The sequence below is a fragment of the Argiope bruennichi genome, chromosome 6 (assembly GCF_947563725.1).
Source record: "Argiope bruennichi chromosome 6, qqArgBrue1.1, whole genome shotgun sequence".
NCBI classification, from domain to species: domain Eukaryota; kingdom Metazoa; phylum Arthropoda; class Arachnida; order Araneae; family Araneidae; genus Argiope; species Argiope bruennichi.
In genome coordinates this window covers 86,875,613-86,891,883 of record NC_079156.1, presented here as the reverse complement: position 1 = coordinate 86,891,883, position 16,271 = coordinate 86,875,613, and the positions used below count along the sequence as shown (strand labels likewise).

At 30.4% G+C, this 16,271-nt stretch overlaps 1 protein-coding gene across 3 annotated transcripts in view; it reads left to right on the top strand.

Annotated features, from left to right (window-relative positions):
- Positions 1-16,271, top strand: part of LOC129971617 (potassium voltage-gated channel protein Shab-like) — a 268,193-nt gene that overhangs the window by 150,512 nt on the left and 101,410 nt on the right. For all 3 annotated transcript variants that reach the window (XM_056085557.1, XM_056085559.1, XM_056085558.1), the window contains exon 3: positions 5,895-6,231. In XM_056085557.1, coding sequence (XP_055941532.1) covers positions 5,895-6,231 — 337 coding nt within the window. The remainder of the gene's footprint in view (positions 1-5,894; positions 6,232-16,271) is intronic.

The window sequence follows — 16,271 nt, the reverse complement described above, 5'->3', positions numbered from 1 at the left end:
TTATTACACAAGAAATCCCGGAATTTGTTTAATTTTTAAGTAATTAAAATTTACAAAAAAAAAAATCGCTTTGAAGTGCGCATTTCCACTTTCTAAATCATATATCTGACAAGTTTGATTACTCTAGGTTAAACGGTCTGTTTTCTTGAACTTTAGTATATACACACACTTCCATCTTTATTATCAACTGAGATCACCCGCGGTAACCTGCTGGTTCGCAGGGGATATTGATTATATTGTTACGAATCTGTAATGCGGCTTCCCAGCATAGTTGGTTCCATAGGAGGTTCCAGAGCTTGGCGACGACCATTTGGCGACTTGGCGACGAATTTGGCCACTTAGGCGCCAAAATAGATTATACCCGAAACATTGAGAGTTTTCCCGATCTGTCCAGTAGGAACGGAGATACGCCTCGAACGTTCCTGATTGGTTGAGAGGCTTCTAGCCCCGCCTCCTGAGACCTATGAAAAGAAGCACCCGCAGCTGCCGGGCAGTGGTGAGTCGAGTGGTGAACCAGTGGTGAATTGAGTAGTCGGAAGCGACAGAGAAGAGTGGTCGTAGACCAGTGGAGTCGTCGTAGTTGTGAATCGACGGTGAATTGAGTCGTGACCCAGCAGGGGTGAACCGGTGGTGAATGTAGTCGTGGGCCAGTGGAGTCGAAGAGTAGTCGGAAACGACAGAAAGTACTGGCCTTCCAGAGATTAACGGAGCAGCGACGGAGTCAAGTGAGTGCTGAATTAAGTTGTGCGCTACGGTCTGCATTAGAATCTGTTGTGTGCTGTTGTCTGCACGTCTCGGCTGAATATAATTGTGTGCTGTATATAGTTGCCGTCTTTGTCTTGTCCTGTGTATCTTCGTGTAAATAAACGTCGTTGTTTCATTTTCTACTGCCGCCTGCTGATTAAGTGTTCTCCACACCATATAACTCCCACTATCCAAACGAACCCCAGAAATTTCGTAACAATATTTAATTTCAAATAAATCATTTAGAAATAACTTCTATGATTCCATTAAACTGTCATACATTAAAGCCTTTCTATTTTAAGTGTCTTGCATAAGCTCTGTTTATTGTGTATATGATTTTTTTTAATGGTGGTCAGCCCCAGAATATCATAGCGCTACTAAAAATGTAAATCTATCTTCTAATCATATAAGTTTCGCTATATTGTAACTTCATCCTTTTATTCGTCTTGTAAAATATGCAAATATTAAACAAAACCATCTTTCTTTAGCTCTTAATAATGGAAGAAAATTGCGCGAATAATTATTTGATGAAACAATTAAAATGGTCTGAATTTCAGGGTAATAATGTAATTTGTTGTAAAAAATGGGAGGAAAAATATTAAAGAATTATAAAATTTAGAAAATATATTTTTACGGTAATTTAGTTAGTATCATTGAAAAGACAATGTTTTGAATTTTAAGATGATGTAAAAATTATTTTTGTGGCATAATATTTTCGAAAGTAATCATGAAAATTCCCAAAATTTCAATTAATTTTTAATTAATTAAAAAATTTCTTCAGCAATGTAACTCCGGTTTAGAAATTAATTTTACTTATTTTTCAGAATTTTCTGATTTTTTTTTTAAATGTGCACTTAAAAAATACTTTGAATGCCGTCAAACGATTGCGTGTACAAACGATGCAACTAAAACAACAAATAGTCTTTTAAGTTGCATCGTTTGTTATAAGCTGTACTTTAAAATATATATTTTTTAATTTAAATTTTAAAAAACTTGTTATGACTGGAAAACTAACGTTTTCTATTTTAAAACTGAACAAAAATAATTTTTGTTTGCTTATATACTTTGATGTTATTAAAGGAATTGTTAAACTTTTTCGATTTTCGCTTTAGAACGTTTTGAAAGATTTTTGCTTCACACATGACATATGACGTATCATGAAATTTACAAAAACTACTAACTTATAGAATTTTTCACTTTTACCATTTATGTAACATTCATTTTGTGTTTATTATATTTGCGCAATTCAGAAAAATGGAATATGGTAAAATATTACTATCAAGGATGTAAATAATAACATGATGATAAGAGCTTGATAGATTATAAAGGCTCCAGATTCAAAATTCCAATTCCTACTGAGATTGTCCCATTGCCGTATTTATTGAACCAGCTGCACATTGAATATACTATTGTCGAGGATCAAAGATTTTTCCACGTTGACGTCACAATAAAGTTTTAAAGGTTATGTCGGCTCAATTGTCACACTCATCATTTGGCTTCCGTTTTAACCCTTTAAAGGGCCATTTTTTTCTAGTCATATTATGTTAAAATACTTTCAGGCTTGAAATAAGAATAAGAAAAGGGATTCATTTAGCTTATTAGATAAATTTAATTTGATTAATTAATTAATTTGGTTCATTAATAATTAAGTGACAAACCAAGACACATCATTTTGTCTGAGATAAAGAACGGAAGCATCTAAGTTTCTGTCTTTCTAAAAAATTTGTCAGAACTTATGCCAATCTATATAATTTCATACAAAGATTGATAATTTGGTGAGAAGCATACTTCCCACGGCCTTAGAAAGGGTTAAAATAAATGATCCAATGTAAATCAATTCTCAGAAAATTTCAAAATGAATGATATAGTTAATTTGAAGAATTTCATTGACGGATTTGCTATAAAATAATTATGGTTTAAGGATTATTTATAAAGCTTCTAATTTTGATTGCAAATCTTTTTCTCACATAACAGGATAAACATAATTAAGAAAAATTATTCCTGGCCAAGAGAGTTCAGAAGTTCACCTCAATTTCGAAAAACAGTTTTTGACGATTGCATTGCAAAGAAAAACACAGATATGTTTTAAATTAGTAAAAAAAAAAGTTTTGCTAAACGTCTCAAATAATATGTTTCGTAGTTTTAAAAAAAAAGGGATGGTTTGTAACAAAATTTCTCGGATATTATAGATCAATAAAATTGTAGATACTGGTATTTTCTTAAAAATAAGAATATATACTTTTATTTTTATTAAATAAAATCCCGAAATCGAAAAATCATGGTTTCGGGGCACGATTCCTCTGAAATTCTTCTTCTATATGTTGACACAATACACTATAAATTGTTCGTAATGGACGAACATGCTCTGACTATACGTAGAAATTTGGGAACTATTTTCTCAGACGTTATTCACGCTTTCTAATTCTGGTTTAAAATTATGAATTCCATCCTAAAATAGCCTTCATGTAGGTTCAAACCAGAGAGTTAATATAACTAAATCAAGTCGCTTTATGTAGCATGAAAAGTCACTCTAAACGAAGTCGGTCCGTATGATAGTGATTAATAAATGAGTCTGTTTTCAAGTCTTGCCTTGATCTTATTTACTATATTCCTGCCTTAGCAAAACTTTACACTCACCTAATAGTTGTTTACTTAATTAATTCATATTCGTTAAAAAAAACTTACGAGTATTATCATTGTCTTGCACATTTTAATAATTTATGTTGCTCATATATTTTTTTAATAAAATTAGACGTTATGGCATTATGATGAAAGCTTATAAGCCAGTTAACAGCTACGCTACCCGAGCAATTGCTTTTATATCGTGGTCATGTTACTGGTCTGAGAACCACAAGGTCCAAGGTTCTATCCTCGCTCATACCAATCCTCTACATTGGTGACCTCAGAAGATGAACCTCAAACCTTCGTATAGCTTTAGTGGCGCCATCTACCCGCAGCAACCCAAAATCGTCAGACCCACTTGACGCAGCAACACAAAAAGGCCGCAGCAACCCAAAGTCGTCAGACTCACTTGACGCAACAACAGCAACCACTCACCGACACACGCTCGCCATAACGCTTGGCGCTGCTCAAATGGGTACAGACGCATTAGACTCAACAGCTAATACATCACCACTCAACAGCCATATCTTTCGTCTCACCTCCGACTCACTGGAGGGAGAGTCTGTGGTGAAAGCTTATAAGCCAGTTAACAGCTACGCTAGCCGTGCAATTGCTTTTGTATAGTGGTCATGTTACTGGGCTGTGAACCACAACGTCCCAGGTTCTATCCTCGCTCATACCAATCCACCACAGCATAAACGATTATTTCCCACCGATTATTTGTCTTTTGATTGGTTATATATTGGCAAGCTGATGGGCAAGTTTATAAGCATCTTTATATATCAATAAAGATATATAACGTTTAAATATTTTGGAGTAATCTGATTTGTAAAGATGAAATAAAAAAATGAGGTAAAAATGTATTAATGCATTAATAGGACGGGTATTCCAAAGCACTCCTATTGAAAATTATGTTTAAGACATTTTAAGATATATGTTATGCTAATGTTTTATTGAAGAGTAGTCAGTGATCAGCTGTTTCGACGGGAATATTGGTTATTTTTAATTCCAGCTAAATCTTTCATAATTTAAATCGTATATTTTCATGCTCATAAATTCTCCAAAATATCAGGGATTGAATTCATATTGTCTTACATAAGTAATTTTCATACATCTCTTCTCTGTGTTAACGAACCATTCTACCAGTTCCATTGTATCAGGGCAATAAAAATGTGCGGTTCTTATAAATACATTTTTAAATGTAATTTTTTTTTTCGTCTTTTAAACTACAGAGATATTAAACAGAATTCATGTATCTTTGGCTTTATACATTGGAAGAAAACCATGCAATTAAATATTTGATGAAACAATGAAAAAGAATTGAATTTTAAGCAACAAAGTTGTTATTATTGGAAGTAAGGCAAAAAAAAAATATTTAAACATTTTCCATAATTCAGGTAAATTTTGCACGATTATTAAATTGGTATAATTGAAAATAAATATACTTAAATTTTGTAGAAATTTATTGTGCATAATATTATTTTCGAAAGTTATAGCGGAAAAGCAGTAAAATTCAATTTAACTAACTTTAATTAAAAATTTCAAAAAAATTGCTCGGATAGAATGTTCCCATATGTGATAAATTTTGTTAGCTGTAGGGCTGATTATCTTGACTGTAGAGCGACAACACATACAGACATAGACAGTCATTCATCTTTATTATTGGAAAAGATTATCTAACAAAAAATAAAATATGATCTTTCAAGTCATTTCAAAATTCATTTCAAAAACGTAAGCTCCAGGGCATTCGATTGAATATTTTAATGAGAAACTAAATCCTTAACTGTGAGATTTTCATTTGTTTTGCATTTATAAGTTATTTATTATGTCTTTCAATGTATATGTTACCGTTAAAGTATATAATGCAGTTATTTCATAGAATGCCTAGTTATTCCATGAAATAACTGATCGTGTCCGTTAAAGTTTGTAATATGTTATTAATCTGAAACTTTAACTAGTTATTCTATGAAATAACTAGGTAATCTATAAATTAACTAATGAGAGACGGTTAAAGTGTAAAATAATCAATTTATCTAAAATGAAATTAAACTAATGAGAGACGGTTAAAGTGTGAAATAATCAATTTATATAATTTATGCAGCGTATAAATGGTATTTATGGAAACGTACCATAAAATCATTTGTTACAAGGATTACTAAAATGACACTTGGAATTACAAAGAACATTATTTCTAAAACAAAAACATTTTTTATTTCTAAAACAAAGAAACAAAAACATAAATGCGGTAGGGGTGGAAGGTAAATGTATTTGTCGTGCGAGATCTATGATATAGATTATTTTACACCTTAACGGGCTGCAGATCGTTATTCTATGAAATAACTAGTTAAACCATGAAATACAAGTGAGTTTTACACTTTAACGGACACGATCAGTTATTTCATGGAATAACTAGGTATTCTATAAAATAACGGATTTCATAGTTTAACGGTAATATATATACTCTATTTTGTGCGAATCAATGTCTATTTGAGTCTTAATTTATCCTCTTTAACTTATCTTCTTTTCAGCTTGATGGACAATGAATACTTTTTCGATCGTCATCCTCGGTCTTTCAGCGCTGTCCTGAATTTCTATCGTACCGGAAAGCTCCACCTGGTGGAGGAAATGTGCGTGCTTGCGTTCAGTGATGATCTTGAGTATTGGGGCATCGACGAACTATATCTAGAGTCGTGCTGTCAGCACAAGTACCACCAGAAAAAGGAACACGTGCATGAGGAGATGAGGAAGGAGGCTGAATCCTTGCGACAAAGAGAGGAGGATGAATTCGACCATCATCGTTGCTCCCAATACCAGAAGTTCTTGTGGGATTTGCTGGAAAAACCTAATTCGTCGCTGGCGGCAAGGGTATAAATTTTGCGATTTCTTTCATTTCGTTCTCTGCAATTTTTATAATTAAGCTTTTATTTGTATTTATCAATATTTAATGTAATTCGAAATTTTGCTGTACATGGAATCAGTTTGTCAAATAAGATATCTGTTTTATTAATTGTCAGTGGTTTGCTTGAAGATAAAATGAAATACTTTAGATAATGATTCGATCAGCATTCCAAATACTCAATTATGCGAAATCAATAGTAATGTGTTATTCGAAACGGCTGAAAGTTTACATCCGTTTACCACAAGCTCTGGAACCACCGACGCGACACCGGACTCCGTCCAATACAGATGATTGTAAAACATTCTCTCCGATGGTGGAACCAACTATGCTGGGAAGCAGCATTACAGATTCGTAACAATGTGATTCCGAAATAGCAGCGGAAAAATGTCAAATAATTCTACCCCCTTTCATCACCTTTAAAACTTTTCAACAACTTCTTATTAGCGCAATTAATTTTTTAAAATATTAAGGTGTGAATAATGCATAATATATTTACCCTCTAATTTGGCCGTGGGCCAAATTTCATTTATTTGCATCTCGAATAGTATGAGGTTCAAGCAAGCAAATAAATAAACAAACGTGGATATGATTTTACATATATGGGTTGTTCAAGCATTCAAGTTCACATCAGCTTAGTTTTTCATTGAACTTTTTTCAAATAAAAACTCTGAAGCCAGGAGATTTCTAAAACACTATGGCGATAAACATTTAATATTCATAACGACTCGAGGAATTCAGATTTCTAAATTTGATGAGAAATTGTCATGTTTGAAGCTTAGTTAGTTCAAATTAAGCATTACATAATAGATACCATAATGATTACTTTTAATTATATCTCAAAAGATACATATTACTATTTATTAATAAATAAGCCTAGTGGTTTCTAAAACACTATGGTGATAAGCACGTAATATTCGTAACAATTCGGCTTTCTAAATTTGGCGAGAAATCGCCAAGTTTGTAGTGTAGTCCATTTGAAGTGTTAACTAATATATATAGCAATGATTACCTTTTAATATATTTTTAAAGATGCATTTTACTATTGATAAATAACTTTGTATATAATTTCACTTCCGGAAAAATATATATTTTAAATGCTTGAAGAAAAATGTGTAAATTAAAATAGGAAAAGAATATTTACTTTTAAAATAAATATGGGCAATTATTAGAGGAAATTTTGTAGTAGATTTCAAAATGAGACCTTATTTCATACCGGATAAAATATTTTGTATACCCTCTAAATTTTTCTCATTTTGTGTATATTTTTTAATGAATTATTTTCAAGACGCCAGCTAAGTCTTTTAGTCTGAAATTGCAAAAAAAATTGCAAATATAATTTGTTAGATATTTGAACATTAAAAATAAACATTTCATTTTTCTGTTTTACCGTTGGGATTAAGTTACATTTCTAATTAGTTTATTAACTCTGGAAAAATTCTATTTAATTACTAATATCTGCCGATAATGGCTTTTTATCTTAGCTGTTTAATTTGAAATTTCTGAATAGAATAAACACTGTTTTTTAACTTAAAAAAACCATTCAGTATTAATTATTCAGCACGAGAGATTTTACAGTAAATTCTAAATACAATAATGAATTTAAGACACCATATTATTTGACGTAAACACATATATAATGCACTTTATATATTATTACGAAAAAAGGTTTTGTTTGAATATTTCTTTACCTATATTAAATATTGATATACTTTGAAAAAAAGAAAGGATTTAAAGATAGCAGAAAATTCAATTATTTTAGGAATGAAATATCACTTACAGCATTTGAAACAATGAAGGAATTTGTTTTCAATTTGACATTTCAAACCATCATAATAAATGCTGACATTCATAATCAACCTTTTGCCCTCGAAGCCCTTTTCGTGCGGACGAATCAGCAACTACAAACGTGAAACTTAGTGAATTTCTTACCTCTCTTAAAATGATTATACACACAATTTAGTCTATAAAACTTTTATGTTTACGCACTTTAATAATCTTTAAGCCTACATGCGATATTCCAAATGTATGCTGAGTTTTTAAAAAGAAACAATAATTATCGCCGCGCATCGAATTCCCGCACCAACGTGAACGAGATTCACCTCTCGAGTTGTGGCATTAAATCATGTGGGGAGTAAGAGTCATTTTTTGAGGGCAAAGAGTTAATATTGGGAATGTTATTCAAATAATCGAAGCTGTACTTCTAGGGTTGGAATGAATTTGTCTATCGAAACAAATACATCCATTTGAATGTACAAAAAAAATCAATGCTAGTAATTTATTCCAAATAAACGAATGCTCTTTTATAAACGTATTTTGATAATCTAATTTAAGAACAGCATATTTTACTTTCTACAGTACTGAGAAAAAGATTTTCTTTAATATAAATCCAATAGAATCCAATATCGTTTAAAAGAAGTCGTTTTGATTTATTCTGCTGTATAGGGTTTTACGCTTATTTTTATGCTTTTATAGTTATTATATTTTTATCTAATTCATTGCCATCTCATAATGTCCTTCTCAATTGTTTTCCTTTTCTTTCCTTGCTTTTTTGTTAGTCACAAGGGAATAGGAATGTATTTCATATATCCATTGTGTACATAGGTGTGCAGCTTTGTTGCAAAACAATATAAATCTCGAATCACGTAAGGAAATAAAGCATAAATTTATATAATGTAAACACATATTTTTGAAGCAGTTTCATGGTCGAAGACAGAGAAGACACTTTTGAATTTTTAAAACTTCGCTTTATTCCATCCCGGGAGGAATTATTTATGTACAAGCAAGAAGCGACGAAGTACGTCAACCTACAGCACGGCACAAGAGCGACAGAAATATTTTTCCCGGTGCTATGAGATTATGATAGAGATTTCTTTACACGTATCGATTTTTGTAAGGGAAATTTCGATAACTTTTTTAAGAATTTGCTTAGCTTGACAGATTTTTATCCCTTCACTCGGAGCGTAGCCACTAATTTAAACATTTTTAAAGAGCTTCTGTAGTATTTATTAAATAAAAAAGGTGGAACTGGATCAGGAAATAAGAGAAAATTTTAGCATGAAGTTAATATGGGCTAAATGAAGATAAAAATTAGGAAATTAATTATGATTTGAATTAGATTAAAAGATACCATTATGTATATATACTTACGGGCAAATCCAAAATATGCCCGTGGGTTATACGGTAAAAAGTCTACCAAGCTCAATAGCTAATAACGTTTTATTATGTACAAAAACATGTAATACATATGACAAAAAGCCGAAGCGTCATTAAGAATTGCACTTACAGTAAGATCAATGCACAAAATATGAAAAAAATAGTAACTTGGTTAGAAAAGAGTTTAGATGCCCTCTTCAAAGTGGATTTCTGACTTTTCAATCGAAACAAATATGAAATTAATTATCATGAAATTTTTTCGTCACATGTTAAATTTGTTAATCTCTCCTGTATTTCATATTTTACACATTTTTTGTTTGCTTTTTTTTTAAATACTATTCTAAAAGTATTTATAAAATGTCTTGGCAATATACCGGTGAATAATTTGAGATAACGCAACTGAAATGAGCATTAATCTTAAAAGCTCTCAAACTTAAGTAAAGGAATTTATTGCTGTCAGTTTTTTTATTATTATTATTATTATTATTATTTCAAACTGTTTATCAATTACTTTCGTCGAATTTTGCTTAACCGCTTAACTGTTTTTTCCGAGTGCCATACGTGCATCGATTTATCGAATTTTCATAGTTGTAAGCAAAAAATAAACCCTTAATAACGATTATAATTCAATATTAGAAATATTTCGAATACATAGAAAAGTCTAGTGTTCAACGGATTTCCATTTGAATCAAAATAAGAAAATATTCCAAAAATAGAAAATATCATCTTATTAGATAGTAAAGAAAATAAAACAGTTAAGGGGTTAAACTAGGATTATCAGGTGCATTCGAACTATTCAATTGTGAATATTACTAAGACATCAATATTTTGGAGATGATTTGGTCAAAAGTTATCGCCTTGTTTGTGATACTCCCCTGGATTTGGCAGCTTTTCCAAGTCATTGTTTGTGGGAACTTATAGTTCAATCCTTACCAGATTCCTTCCTTTTTATTTGTAGAGAAAGGGGGAAAAAGACGACAGAAATGTGTACATAAATTCTCCCAATATAGTCATGATATATTCTAATGAATATAGTGTGATACACAATTTATATTCATGGTATATAATAATTCCCACTACTGAAAATGTAATCCCTCTTGTAGCGTATGCAGACCTATTTATACCAGAGTGTGCTTACAATAAAAAAAAAATAGATAGATCTATTTTCCTTGCCTTTCCTTAAATCATTTGTCATAGCTCGAAGCAATTATTTTCCATAGAGTTAGGTCTAGTACTGACGCGGGAAACTTTTTCCATTGTAAAGTGATCATTGGATTTGCATGAACTGGTTGGTGAACAATCTCACTGAAATATTCTCGAATTGTTAAGAGCTATTAACATTGTCCATTTTATATAAACATCGCTGCATTTTCTTTAAACCCTTTGTTTTAGCCTTAAACTTTTATCTTATTTAAAGCTTCGTACCTTTTTATAAATGCTTCTTTTAACAAAATGTTTTTTATCAATCTTTTAACCCGGAGGAAACATAATATTTAATCGTATGGTAATATATTCATGCCATGTGTCTTGGCGCAGCATAGCCAACTCTGGCTCTTGCGCCATAAAAATCCAAATCAACCAACCAATCCATTGCAAAGTGGACTAATGGCTGCCAGATTGCTGTACTGGTAAAAATAAAGGAAACAATGATGAAACTCTTTACTACGCATTTCTCTATTCACACATATAGCGCCATTTGACAAAATTAAAATTTAAAAAAGTAATAACCAAGTTATGGAACTTCACCAAAATTAACCAGTTAACTGTCTTTGACGAGTACACTCGTCATGGAAAAAGTACAACATTTTGCGCTATGACGAGTTTATTTGATGACAATTATTATATTTATATAATAATTGTTTAATTATTATAGTTATAATTAATTATTTATTTATTTATATAATATTTAATGTTTATGACAATTTACATACACATTTTCCAAAGAGGGCGGAGCAGTTAACTGGTTAAAAAGAACTATTCTTCGAGCATTCACTTCACCTTTATAAAGCGATTGAGGCTAAATGAACACTGCCAAATAATTTATTCTCAACAAGCATTTTTTATCACTTTCTTCTGCTCCGTTCTGAAACGCCACTTAACGGAATGAATGATCTTATTTTAGAGAACTTCATCGTTTTTTAAAACACACACACACATCTTCATCGAAAGTCTCATCCTCATAAAACAGTAGGCTCGGAGCTGCTTGACTGGGGACAAATAGAGATTGCCAAATAATTTATTGGCGACAAATATCTTTTCATTAGTTTCTTCTACTCCCTCTTGTTGATTGTATAATAGAAATTTTAAAAACTTCACCTTAGTTTTTATTTTTAAGTCTAGGGTAAAAAAAAAAAATTTCTTCGAATATCTCCAAATATTTTTTCCTCATAAAGCAGTTGACTGAGAGGCTGCTGAAAGAAGAAATTATCAACCGATTTCTTCAATGGCAAAAGCTTTCAGGTGTGTTTCCCTTTTCCTCTTCTGAAATGCCACTTTTTTTTATTGATGTTCCTTGAAACCTGTATGGCACTGAAAGAATTGTTTTAAATTTCTTCAGGTACAACTGCTTTTTCAAACATCTGCATGAGAACAACAGCATTAGGAAATAACAGAGGATACCTAAAAATATCTTCATCGCCATTAAATGCTTCTGTATTTTCTTCCTATTACGTCATCTTTATTGGCGCCTCCATAAAACCGGCACGCTTTGAAAAAATTGTATATGAACTTTCTTCAAATGTCATTTATGTTTCATGCATTTAATTCAGAGATGCAAGATTAGGAAAACATTGAAGACAGCAAAAATTGTTTCATTGACTCTAAACCGTTTTCGATTTCTTAAATCGAATGCTTTCAAATACAAAAGTTCTTCACTATAATATCTACCCGAAGAAATGTATTGCCTTTTTAGAAATTATTTAATTTTAACAACTATTTTTGTTTAGCCTGTATTTCCATAGAAATACTTTTGTGTGCCTACTTCCAAATCTGTTTTGAAATAAAACTTTTAAGACTCTTTTTTTTTTCCTTCAGTCTAATCATTTCCTTTATATTTATATGCGAGTGTTTTTTTTAATTCAATTTTTAAGGTTTACATGCAATTATTTTACCAAAATAATAAATAACATTTGATGAAATCTGAAAGTGTTAATAATTAAAGATTTCAATTTTAAAGAAATAGTATGAGAAAATTTCATTTAAATTAGAATAATGTAAATTATCAGAAAATTATATCTTTCAAAATAGTATTAATGTAATGTTTTAAACTCTTATCTTAGCATGGATTTTTCTCCTTATCTTCTTTTCGTGATGTCTTTTTTCCCCCCCTTCAATTTAGTCATTTCCTTTATATGCGAGGGGTTTTTTTTCCCCTTCATTAAAATTTAATTTTTAAGGCTTACATCCAATTATTTTACCAAAATATTTTTATACAATAGATATTAAAGAAATCTAAAGTAGACTGTATGCATTTTCTATATAAACACATGCACATATATATATATATATATATATATATATATATTCCAAAAATGCAATTTCGCAAAAATTATTTTATGCTATTCTAAAATTCAGAAAAATACCATTTCAATGATACCAATTTCTATTCCATTCAATTTTGCTCTAATTTTTATAAATTCTCAATTTAATTGTTAGTACAATTTATAAAAATGTTTTTATAATTGTGAGGAAAGTCGAACTAATTTTATTGCTTCGTCTAATCATTCAATTCCTATTTTTATTTCAAACACTTTTTAATTTTCAAATGCAGCAATTTGTTGCAGATTTATTATGTTTTATTCATTTTTTCCCTTCTTATCGAATAGCGAAATGTAATTCCACAAATTTAACACAAGCATTAAGTATGTAAATTGTTTATCAAAAAGTATAAAAGATGAATAAGATTTCTGTTCTTCGTGATTTTGTTTCACATCTTAAGTAAATGAAGAAAAATAATAATAATAAAAAAAATCATTAGCTTTTTCAGATCAGAAAATAATCAAGAAATTTTTTTCAGATCAGAAAAAAAAAATGTTCATTTTTTAAAAATAAAATTTTTAAAATATTGATAAAAATTTTTAAACATAAATTTTTTTCAGATTAGAAAAAAAATTTCTAATATAAAATATGGTAATATTTTATCCTTGAAAGTGTTTCATTCCTTATTTGTCTTTCCCTTTGCCTTCGTTTTTCTTGATTGGATCAGCTGTCGCATTCTATAAATAATGATTTTGCATTACGAAATTTATACAGACTCAACGAATACATCTCATTATATTTTAGGAAAAAGCAGCAGTGTATTAGAAAAAGTTTAATAAAAACAATTAAACTTGAAATATCGCTGTTAAATTTGAAGATATATCTTAATTGTAATGACAGCAAACTTAAAAAAAAAAAAAAAAAAGGTTTTAGTAAATTATTAAAAACGCGCTTTAAGAAGAAATTTTTTGAATAAAGAAAAAATTATCCAAATCTTCGTATGTTTATTATCAATAGGGGAAGAAAAGTCACAAAATGAAATATTTATAGAAAAAAAAAATATTTTTGTTTTCTTACAACTATAAAAAATACTGTGAAATATACTTAGAATGTATTTATAAATTTATTGAAATTGGAGAAAAATTATAAGCCGATTAAATTAGGATCTTCAAAAAATATTATTTTAACAATTCTAAAATATTGCAAAACTTATATTTGTGCTGTAATAATTTCGAAACTTAAAATAAAACTATAAAATTTCAAACTAATCATTTTTATCTTCCAAAATAATCTGGAAGACGAACCAAATTTGGTAATTCTTAATCCAGTATAATGCCCTGAAGAGAAATAAATTATATGCGTAACTATTTTTTCATCACTAATTTACACCAAAACACAAACTGAGTACATCATCATGTTAAAAGTACTTTAAAAATAAAAATTACTTTTAATATCATTACAAAAAAACTGCCCTGTAGAGAGTCGAATTCTATACATTACGATTTTTGGCATCACTAATTTACATCAAAACACAAAGAACATCCTCATATTAAAATTACTTTGAAAACAAAAATTAATTTTAATACCATTACAAAAATATACTGCAACTAAAAAAAATTACTCCAGAAGTTATAAAAACTAAATTTGTACTCCATTCACAAAAACTTGAAAAAAATATGAATGAAAGAGAGTGGAGTAGGGGAAGAAAGGAACCATCTTCAAGTGATTTTTTTTTTACGTCTTCCGCTTTGAACGTACAGGAACCTGCTTCTTCAATGTCTTTTTTCAGTAACCGAATCCACCTCCTTTTAACTTGCATGGTGGAAATCTTACTGCCAACAGCTGTAAAACGTTGGAAGACAAATTCGCCCCCGGCTTGTCTCGGCCGCTTGGCTCCTTTCAACTTAACCTCCAGTCAACAGACAACAAATAAAGTACTCTCGGGGCTGGCTGTTTTCTTTTTAAACCTCTCGAAACCATAAAAATAGGGTGTTCCGGTTGTGTAAGAACAAGCTAAGGCTTCTGACAAGCAGCCTCGACAGGCAACACGCAGGCTTTTAGATGCTTCTTTTATCTCTCCCATCAACCTACAGAATCGTTTCAGCGAGAGGAATGTTCGCAATTAGTGTGAAGTTAAAAAATTTTTATCTGTCAGTTTTCTCACAATGGTACATGCGATGACATTTTATTTTAAAGTTGGAAATCACAGAATGATCGAAACTGGACGGCTAGGTTGATCTTAGGAAGAACAGGGGCCATTTGGGAACAATATTTATTACTCGCTCTGAATTTGCAAACGATTATGATTTATTAAACGACGATTACAACTTGTATAGCATGGATTTTTTGTTATTGTAGTTGTTCCTTACAATTTAAAATTTGGATCTGGATTCAATATTTAAAAGAATCTAATAGCAAAATTAAAAAAGGAAAATATCACCTAAGAATTTTCTTGGCATATTTATCTAAATTCAGACTAAAATGTTGAAAAAGTTAGTCTGAGTGTCACTTACTACTCAAGAGATAAGAACTTGCTAAATTTGACGGCTCTAGGTCAAACGGTGTGCATTGCAAAACCTTTTGAATTATGATTTTATCCTGCATGTCTCATCATCCTTCATGCACAATTCTTTCAAAATACTCTACAGTGCAGACTGTTGAACCCACAGCAATGAAATTTGGCACATGGTTATTTCTTGGGGAAAAGGTATACTCACTAAGAAAATATTCTAAATTTTAATGCTTTTTTTCTGTAGTTTCGAAGCATATTGTTGCTTGAAAACATTTTTACTCTTTAAGATTTCGAAGCATTGGTTCTTCGATAAATAATTTTTGTCTCTGCACGGTTTTTTTTCTGGTTTTAATATTTTTCATTGTTTTAGATTCTATGTTTATGCACCTGCACGCTTCCACAATATTGATTACATTTTCGTATGCACTTTATAGAAGCTATAATTGTGATTTTTTAAAATATGATACAAGGCCGTGAATCAGATTTAAAAGTTGATCGTCCGGAAGGTTTTAGACAAGAGGTTCGAATCTCCACTAAGTTTTTATTATCTCGTCTTCTATTAGTCATATCAAAAATCAGAGAAACCTGAAAGCACCAGAGTTTAGATATTTAAATTAGAACAAAGAATGACTTTTCCTTCAATTGTGTCAGTATGAGAAATATTTTTTAATTGCATAGTTTATCTTAATCATGTCCAAATATATATTTTCATGGATTTTCTTCCTCCCAGTTTCATATTTTTCTTTAAATAAGTAATGAAATTTTAAATAGAAAACTGAAATGACAGATTAGCAGTTTTTTAGAAATTTTTATTCTAACATTATTTCCAGATTGATGGTTTCTTTGAATGAGAATGCAGAATTA